This window comes from Pleurodeles waltl, chromosome 3_1 (genome assembly GCF_031143425.1).
Source record: "Pleurodeles waltl isolate 20211129_DDA chromosome 3_1, aPleWal1.hap1.20221129, whole genome shotgun sequence".
In the NCBI taxonomy this organism is placed as follows: Eukaryota; Metazoa; Chordata; class Amphibia; order Caudata; family Salamandridae; genus Pleurodeles; species Pleurodeles waltl.
The window spans coordinates 426,000,838-426,011,276 of NC_090440.1; the positions used below are offsets into that span (position 1 = coordinate 426,000,838).

Consider the following 10,439-nt stretch of genomic DNA (forward strand, 5'->3'; position numbering starts at 1 on the left):
CTGTCAGGATCCACCATTGTGTTCTGCCAGTCTTGGCTGGGTCTTGCACAGTCCTTTTCCAAAGTGCTCTAGTTGGTTTTAGGGAAACCCAGGTACTTACCTCTGCTCTCCTGGTAGCTGGGTGTCACTCTGGTACTCACCTCTTGGGGTCCCTAGTTCCTCCAGCTCCCTTCTACTGATTCCACTTCCTTGGGTTGGGGACTGCCTTTCACATTCCACTTTTTTAGTATATGATTTGGCCCTTCCCCAGTGCCCTCACTGATTGCTATTGCATTTACCAATGCCTATTGCTTTCTATGCTATTCTCTGATTGCTAATGTGTATCTAAAAGTGGGTTTACTTATCGGGTTATTGTCTATACAGTATTTTAGTATTTGTGATATATTTAATAAAGTGCCTTTATTTTTGTAACACTGTGTGGTTCTTTCATGTGTGGAAGTGCTGTGCGACTGCATAAGCTTTGCATGTCCCCTAGATAAGTCTTGGCCGCTCATCCACAGATACCTCTAGAGAGCCCTGGCTTACTAGACACTGCCTGCACTTCACTAAAAGAGGATACCTGGACCTGGTATAAGGTGATAACACCATAGGTGCTTATTGCACACCAGGCCAGCTTCCTACACATTACCACTCCCAGAATCTTCAAGAAGTGTCCAGCAATAGTTGCCGCACACCTCAGAAGGCAAAACATTCATGTTTTCCTCTACCTCAATGACAAGCTCATCAAAGCCAGCACCTTACAACAGTGTCAACAACACACTCAGTTGACAGTGGACCTCCTTCACACACTGGGATTCACTCTGAACTTCTTCAAGTCTCATCTTCAACCTCTTCAGGTTCAGTCCTATTTAAGGGTCATCTTGAATGCAGAGATGGGGTTAGCATACCCCAATCTGGATCGTGTCCAGAGTTTTTCAGACTCTTAATTCCTCGATTTCAAGAGAATCATACTTACACAGTCAGGACAATAATGCAGCTGTTGGGGATACTGGCCTCTTGCATTGCCATTGTGTGCAATGCCAGACTTCACATGTGTCCCCTACAGAAGTGTCTGTCTCGTCACTGGTCTCAGTCACAGGGTCACCTGGTAGATCTAGTGTTGTAAGGCCGCCACACTTACTGTTCTCTGCAATAGTGGAAACCCACCAACCTGTTGAAGGGGCAGCCTTTTCTAGACCCTGTGGCTCAGGTCATACTGACCACAGATGCATCACTAACAGGCCCTCACCTCTAAGACCTCACGGTACAGGGCCTCTGGGATACCGGTCACCAATCCCTACACATCAGTTACCTCGAGCTTCAGGCAGTGATTCTAGCCCTGAAAACTTTTTTCCATCACCTGTCTCACAAGGTTGTCTTAGTCCGCACAGACAACATGACAGATATGTTTTATTTGCAGAGACGCAGGGATACAGTCATCCCAATTGTCACAACTCTCTCGGACAATATGACGGTGGGCTCTCTACCACCACATTCACCTGGTGGGGTATCTCCCAGGCACGGACAATGAATTTGCAGACCTGGTCAGCAGGCTGCAGGAACAAGTCCATGAGTGGGAGCTCCACCCACAAGTCCTTCAACCATACTTCGACAAATGGTGAACTCCTCAAATAGATCTTTTTGCCACAGCAGAAAACGCAAAATGCCAAAGCTTCGCCTCCAGGTACCCACACCCTCTATCCAAGGGCAATGCTTTATGGATGAATTGGTCAGGGATATTTGCCTGTGCTTTTCCACCTCTCTATCTCATTCCATTTCTGGTTTGGAAGAGCAGGCAAACATCTGTCACCATGATCCCTGTATCTCCCTCTTGGCCGAGGCAGCCATGGCTCACCACATTTCTGGAACTTTCAGTAACCTCCCACGAGAAGCTCCCCAACTGCAGACCTTCTTACTAAAATCAAGGACAAAATCAGATACCCAGACCCTAAGTCATTCAATCTTGTGATGTGGCTCCTGAAGTTATAGAGTTTGGTTACTTAGGTTTGCCCCCGGACTGTATGGACATTCTCAGGGTAGCATGAAGACCCACAACGAGAGCTTGTTATGCTGCAAAATGGAAACATTTTGTTTGCTACTTTCAGCCCAAACATATTGATACTATGAAAGCTATGTTCAAGAGAATGTTCATTTGCTTCATTTACAAAAAGAAAATCTAGGCTACACATCCATTCGCCTACATCTTGCAGCTATAGCTACATATCTACATAACAGACAACATTTTTCCTTGTTTAAAGTCCCAGTCATTAAGGCTTTGATGAAAGACCTTAAATGGGTCGTTCCACCTAGAATTCCACTTGCACCTTCGTGGAACTTAAACATTTTTCTTACCAGACTCATGGGTCCTCATTTTGAACCACTCCATTCAAGTCCTCTTCAATAACCTTCTTCGAAGGTAACTTTCTTAGTTGCCATCAATCACTCAGGCATGTCTGTGAGCTCCAGGCAGTAACTTTGGCAAACCCTTTCTGCCAGATTCATTGGGATAGAGTTGTCCTTCTCACTAACCCTACGTTCCTACCTAAAATGGTTCTCTGTTTCACAAAAATCAGTCTTTTGAATTATCTGTCTTCTTTCTGCAACCTGACTCTCTGGTGGAAAGAGCTTCCACACTCTAGATGTTAAAAAAGGACTCATGTTTTATATTGACAGAACCAAAGAGTTTAGGAAAACCAAACAGCTCTTTGTAGCTTTTTCGATACCTCATAAAGGAATTTCAGTATCCAAATCTGGTATAGCGAGATGTATAGTGAAACGTATTCAAACTTGTTATGCTAAAGCTAAGAGACCCTTACCTGTTACCCCTAGAGCACATTCTACTAGGAAAAAAGGTGCTACTGTGGCCTCTTTGGAAATATCCCTATAGCTGACATTTACAAAGCAGCTACATGGTCGACACAACATACCTTCACAAAACACTACTGTGTACATGTACTTGCACGCCAACAACCTAATGTCGGTCAGACTGTGCTATGAACACTTTTACAAGCAACTGCAACTCCTACAGGCTAGTCATCGCTTTTATGGAGGGACTGTTTTGCAGTCTATGCTGAGCATGTGTATCTACAGCCACACATGCCATTGAACGGAAAGCGTTACTTATCCAGTAATCATCAGTCCGTGCATATAGTACTGTAGATTCACATGCGCCCTCCTTCCTTCCCGGATACCTGTGGCCATTGCAGTTACAATATACTTGTATAGATTTGCTCATATATATTTACTCTTTTTACATGGACATGTTTTTCTCTTTCCTTTCCTTCCTTACACTCCTTTTCTCACCTGCCTGCGGGAAAACAAACTAATCGATGCCCATGCACTATATCACCGAGAAGAGACTCTGGATCCCTTGACTGAAATAATACTTCGAAGAAAAACAACTTGCACCACCCTGGACCCAACACTAGATGGCAGGAGTATGCAGAGCATCTGAATCTATAGCTGTAATGCCACATACAGATGCTTACTGAATAAGTAAAATTTTCCTTCCTGTAGCCCCCTCCAGGGGATGGATGGGGTGGGGCGGTGCTGTTTCCTGTAACTACTACCCCTGCAGCAGCTGACCGGAATTATCAGCCCTGAATTTGCATTTAATTCTGGACGGGGTGACATTTGAAATTCCAGTGACTTTGTTTTTCAGACAGGGATAAGCTGTGCTCACATTTACCTATGTTCACAGAACTCCTCACCAATCCTTATTTAATGAATTGCTCCCATCACATTTCATTTTTCCATCTAGCTACAGGAATCACTTTGCTTCTCCACTTGCTCTTTTACATGCAATGGTCTCCTTCGTTGTCACTCCTTTTGAAAAGGCATATGAGCATTGTGATGGTGGTAACAGAGGGACAGACAACCAGGTACGGACACACAACTGTATTCAGGTAGTCTCAGTATTATTTTTTGGTCAAAACAGCTTTTGTCAATGATACCCTGGTTTGCAATTTAAGAGGCAAACTGTTCTGGTGGCCCAGCTCTGGGGTACAGCTTTCTTCCTTTCTTCTTCTCCACCTACAGGTGTCTGCAGACTTGCTGTTAAAACAGAGAAATTAGAAATGTGTCTCCTAATATAGCACTCCCATTCAGTCCCCCACCACACCCCCTCCCTTATTGCTGTTTCATTCCTCAGCCTTCTGTTACCCCTTTAAATTCCCTTGCCATCACGAAAGAGTCAGCATTTTCCTCATATAAATAAGGCTGATTTTTCGTTCTCATTACAGTTGCCTTGGACTCCTCTCTAATCTGACCTGACTGAACTGTGTGGCAGATCTTCCTCTCTCTCGCTCCCTCTCTTTTAATAACAAAAAAACCCAGCAACCAGTCACCTTTTGTGAAAAACTGCACCATTACTACTTCCACGTGAACTAAGAAGGTAATTGGGATCAGGTTCTATTAAACAAGTGCACTTAATAGTCAGGAATTGCTACTACCGGAATATCAAATCTGAAACATAATCAGTTTGGGCTGGAGTATGTATGGTAACACATCATGCATAGTGCAAAACATCTGTGACTGTCTCAGACAAGTATTCATTGCCGCTTATCTGCCTGGTAAGGGCTATAAAGCAATTTCCAGACAACATCAAGTCCATCACTCCACAGTGAGAAAGAGTAATGACCAATAAAGAAAGTTTATAATAGTTGCGCAACTATCCAGAAGTGAGCATCTCAGCATATATACCACAAGATCAGATCATATGATTCTCCAAGAGAGTGCAAAGCTACATCCATGGATGCAAAGTGACATTTCTGCTTGTTTATCACAAGGTTACATTTATCTGCTTGTGAGAAGCACATGAATATGTGATAGATAAATCGATAGACTCTCGACTGTGCTTTTTCTTTTTTACATCACTGTGCCAGTAGACCAGTCATTTTTCGGTTTCCTTTTTAAGTAGAGCCCATGAGTACACATTATTGTGATGGGATGATACATATTGTGGTGTTCACAGTATGAATTTCTAAGCTACTCCATCTTCTAGAAGGAGTCTTGACTGCTTCTCCTTACAACCGCGATAGTCAAACACCTAAGGGGAGTAACATGATCATCCAGATTGAGCATACCAGTACTGTGGCTCTGAAACAACAGTATCAACATAGAATGCTTCCCAGTAACAGCTCTGCGTCAGGACCCAAGAAAAGGCCTCACAGGAATGGTTGGTGAAGTGTATATAGTAATGGTCCATAGAACAGAAACATGCAATTGCAGATCCCTAATAATTTTTTTTTTAAAAGAGTGATCTATTGGAGGATGCAGCTGTCACTGCTTACAGATGCAGATATGCCTGCCAATCCAGATATGAAATGGCAAAGAGTACAGAATTTACTGTAATGTTTCTTTTTCCTGTTTCATCTCAGTTACAGTGGCAAAGTAAAAAGGCTTCTTTCAGAGTAGTATATGGCAACTGATAAGCACTTATAAAAATGACTTATAGAGATGGGGTAAGGTGTAAATTGTAGGCACATTTTGAATACAAATATATTATTTTTCCTAAGGCTATAAGCAGCTTTCTGTTTGTACCCTGCACAATATCTGCATGTGGGGCCTGGGCCTCCAGCAGAACCATGCAACAAATAAACCTTCATGCACAATAAAGTGATAAGAAAAAGGAAGGCTAACTTTCTTTTTGTGGCCAAAGTCCATCATGACATGCTATGGCCCTCCCTCGCTTCATGTAGGTAAGTCTCTGAAAAGGCGAGAGTTTCTGTGTGGTTTCCTCACACTATTAGCAAGTCATTTGATGGTAATCATGGTTGGAGATTTACCTAATGCAACACCTAGACTGTCAAATACAGTTGGTTTTATTGCAACAGTTATTCTGATATGTTGGTTAACTCCCTCAAGAGGTACTCTGTCTCTTACTTGTTGTTTTTTGTAAGACAGATTTTTTTTTTAATACTTCTCACTTTTGGATATGTTGTCAGAGAACAAACTCATACTTAAAAGCAGTGTGACAATGTGTTTTTTTATTTTTTTATTGACGGACAACAAAAGTGACTACCCAGCTTACAACTTGAGAGATCAATGCAACTTTGTATAAGGACATTGAAATGTACTTCAAGATGTTTCATTGCCTAAATTGTACAGTGTGAAATGTTCATGATATGCAATAATGTGCTTAAATGTCTACGTGGTGAAATATCTTTTTTTTTAAAAGGCTGCCTTTTTTAATATAATTTCAGAACAAATGGGTGAAGGCATCGCTGGCAGCAAGCGACAATATGAAGTCAGGATCAAGATGCTAGAGCAGGAGCTTGGTTGGTACACGTGGGCCCACCAAGAGCTGAGTTTGAGACTAAACAATGTGACTGCACATTCTCAGAATTCACCAGGCTGTCAGGGCAAAAGAAAGAGTGCAGGTCGGTGGTTCATTCTGTTTGCAGTTTCACCAGAATGCTGATGATATTGCTAGCATTGAGAGCTATGCTTGAAAAATAGCCATCTTGCAGATTAGTCTTAATAGTGTATGAGATGTAGGCATAAAAATGAAGTTGTTGTTCATTTGAAGCCTCAAACCTTTATGCTAGTCATGTAAATTAGGCCAAAGGATAAGTCACTATAGTACTATGAGCATAAGTTATCATTTCAGTTTAAACTTAGTACTTTTAGAATATCTTTTTTAGAGCCTCTAATGAGGCAGCCCAGCTTTGATTTGCGTTCATTGAATGCATTTTCTTTTTTCCCCTCAGAGATTGGAGTGGATGGAAAAATTGTTCACCCAGGAGACAAACAGACCACAGCTGTTGGATCTTTTTTACAGGGTGGTACTGGTATGGTGTTTGAGCAGAATGTGCAGCTTGCAGTTGGTGAAAAAAATCAGAAGCCCAGGGAGGAGAACCGGGAACTGGTGCATGTGCCATTGCCTCCAACATGGAGGCGGTCATCTTTACCAAGTGATGAGCGGCCTGGTCTGGATGATGCCAGTCAGCGGGATTCCCTAGAACATTTGCAACACAGAGTGGTACAACCCAGTGATACAGTCACTCCAAGGACACTTGCATACCTAACAAAACCTCGACGGGATTATCGTGTTTCTCTCCCTAATGCTAACACTATGCTTTCCAATACTGGGATAATAGATGTTAGAAAAAACCCATTGTAAGTACTTCTAGAGAGGACTGTACATGACCACTATGTGGTTAATTACTATTTTACAGCTTGTTCCACAAAGCATCATAGCTTAAGGATGTTTTGAAACATAACTGATATACACGTCTTGTTACAACTGCACCAGTGACTATGAAGAACAGGCTTGCTTTTATGAATTTTGACCTGGCCATTTTTTGTGGTTATTGTGGTTCTTTTGTAGTCAGCACCAGACAATAACATAGAGACGTTGTACATAAGTGGTTAACCATAGTCCACCAGTTATATTTTTGTTTTGCACTCCTTCTATACTAACTTGTTGGGGAGCTCCTGTGTTGCAAGGAGGACAGTACATAACCTTCTTAAAATATGTTGTGGCTATAAATATTACAGTGACCCCTTGCTTGTATTCCTTTCCTTCGAGCAAAGCTAGGCTTGATTCTACATCTGTTTGGGAAACCTTTGTCTGTTTCTTTGTTGGTGTTCTCCAAATCCTGCTCAGGAAGCGTCTCCTGTTAAGGTCAGAAGAAATTCATTTTGAAAGAACCCTTCAGCTTCATAGTAAGATGCAAGCTGACAGATTTTGCTGAAAGTTATTCTGGGTTTGGATACAGTGCCTGATTTAGAAAATCTTATATGTACCTGTGTGAAGATCATCCGTGGCTTCAGTACCTGCAGTTGTCCATTCAAGAGGGACAGAAAACCTCTGGGTATGCATATTTTCAGTATATTATGATGAGAAAGTTCCTGACCACAAGACACATCTTTTTGTGTCAGATGAACCCTTATACCTTTATCTTAAGCAAGGTTGGGAAGCTTCTACAGAGGAGTGCTTTTGTCTCATAATCATTCCAACACAGCTTGGAGAGCTGCACTGCTTAACAAGCTTCAGAGACCAAATGTCATAAAAAGGTGTGTAAGCCTTCTGCCAGTTCTCTTCAATCAGAAGTTGCATAAGATTCCCTCCAAGTGTCTATTTCGATTCAGCTAGAACCATTGTGGCCTTGACCCAGTGCGGTGGCAGCAAAGAGATCTGTAAAGTCCCTCACTTTTACTAGAATCCACAAGATAGACATCATGGAAGATTATGACTTGGGTATAGGCATCTCTGGGAACAGACAGGTACCAGGCCCAGTATTCTGTCATTCTGATGATCTCCAAACTGAAGAAAGTCAGCCTGATGAATTCAGGCAAACTAAAATTCATTTTGGAGAAATGTCACAATTATTGGATACCTTTCCCATGAAAACAATTTATCATTTTTGTGGGAAAGGTAGATTGGTATTTTATTAAATAAAATGACACCACCCAGAGGATGGGGATATGTATAAGAGGATAAGTTGTACAGTTTAGAAAAGAAACTGAAAGCAGGCTGGGAGAAAAAAAGCCTCTGTATTACCGCAAGGCGCGTTAACGGACTCTGTGGGTGAAACATCGTGACAAAGAATGTGGGGGGGATAAGAGGAGAGACCTCACCCCTTAAAAAAGTCAACGGAAAAAACACCAGAAGAAATTTATTTTTTTCACAAGAAAGACTCATCAGGTTGTTTTCGACAACCTGGTGGAAGCAATTCTTGAAGAAGAATTAGTCAAAAGGCTTTCAAGAAAAAAAAATCATCACCAGTTTTTTCAGGTGTGTTTTCTGTTGAAAACACATACAACAACCAGGACGTACCTTGAACCAACCCTCTCACGTGCTCCATCATGGGAAGCACAAAAAAGAAAATATAGGTTAATGGCTTAATAAAAGTTATCAAGTTAAACTATTTGTAAAGTAACATTCTGTCACTGAAGGCTGTGCCACAGCCTTAATCTGTCCCTCAAGTTACTGGCCTTTTTTGAAGCTGACATTGAGGGGAAGTCAGATGTAAGAGCTTGTCAGTGTCCTACTCTAAAGTTTTTGCTAAGCCATTTGGTTTCATCTTCTCAATTTGAATTTTTGGTTGATGACATTGTTTCAGGTCTTCTGACCACAGGCTATGACATGGCAACAAATACCAGATGATGTCATAAAATCTTATTTGTCAGAGCCTTTTTTACTTTACCATTGCATTTTAAACTGATTGCCTCCTGGTCAATCGTGTACTTTTTTCTGACCCCTAGCAGTCCACTGCAGTCTGTGGATGTCTTAGTTTCTGAAACTCCTCAAGAAGACCTAGCATTCCCTCCAACTGTTCCTGTCTAACACCAAGGTTGATACATACATTAACTTCTCTGTATTGCACACTTGGTATATTCATAAACGTACACTAATTGCCTTCATTCTGTGGTAGACAGTGTATCTCCTGTTAAGCTTGCTTATATGGTTTATTTTTTCAGGCTCACTCCCTCTGCCCCTACGAAAGTTGTTTGTAGCATGTATGGCTATAGATACACATGCTGTACATACTCCTACCATCTAGTGTTGGGCTAGGATGATTAAAAGCCTTTTCTTTTCAAGAATTTTTTTAAGTTTTAAGATATGCAGTCCTCCATTGGTCAACAGTGTAATGGGCACTGACTCCATATTTGAGTGTTTTTTCTGCCGACAGGTTTATATGTACCCAATGAGGTTCTACATTTGTTGAGTACCATACATCTTTTTTGAGCCTGCACAGTGGAATTTCAACATAAATGCTTCAGAAGAACAATCCATGTTTCAACTGTTTTTCATTGTGCTAATTCACCAAAACCCTTTGGAGGAATCAACTACTGGTTGATACTCCTGCAGCCACGGCCCTCCCTGAGTTTTGTCCTTAGAGCATCGACACTGAAGAATGTGCTGAAAGATTGTGATGGAGCAGACACATGTCCAAAATTTCTCTCCGTGCCAATCAGAAGTTCTATGGTCAGATCATAAGGCATCTGCAACTTCAGCCTCTTCCCCCAATGACACCTCCTGCGAGTTCTGCCTTACCTTCTGTTCAAGAAGACCCAAAGGTACAGCATAGAGAGACATTGGGAAACCACACAAAATGGACTACCAGATATTTTTCAAGACTCTGGGCATTGGTGCTGAATAAGACCCCTAGGCCGAATCAGGCAATGAGACAGGTTCATCAAGGATTCTAGGCAGTCCATGGCAGAGACCATTTCCTAAAGAGGCTCAGAGCACAAATAAGAACTCCCCAAAGACACTAAGGATTGTACGTACAACACCCATCTGTGAGACCCACACACTCAAGCCAGGATCACTCGAGGTCCCATGCTGCAGTCACTGCATCTGCAGGAGTCGGTGATCGAGCTATGAGCACAGACAAAAAAAAAAAAAAAAACTTCCTCCAGGGCCTTTGCCACCTTTGGGTTCTAGTAGGCAACAAGAGAAAGCTTCAGAGTCGACCAGGCTTCCGCATAAGGGTGCTTAGACTAACCAG

The 10,439-nt window shown here is 41.9% G+C and overlaps 1 protein-coding gene across 1 annotated transcript in view; it reads left to right on the forward strand.

Annotated features, from left to right (window-relative positions):
- The window catches only part of KIF7 (kinesin family member 7), a 383,648-nt gene extending 373,843 nt beyond the window's left edge, over nt 1–9,805 (forward strand). The window contains exons 17-18 of the mRNA XM_069222691.1: nt 6,183–6,359; nt 6,690–9,805. Of these exons, the coding sequence (XP_069078792.1) occupies nt 6,183–6,359; nt 6,690–7,102 (590 nt within the window). The 3' untranslated portion in view covers nt 7,103–9,805. The remainder of the gene's footprint in view (nt 1–6,182; nt 6,360–6,689) is intronic.
- Nucleotides 9,806–10,439: the final 634 nt, after the last annotated feature.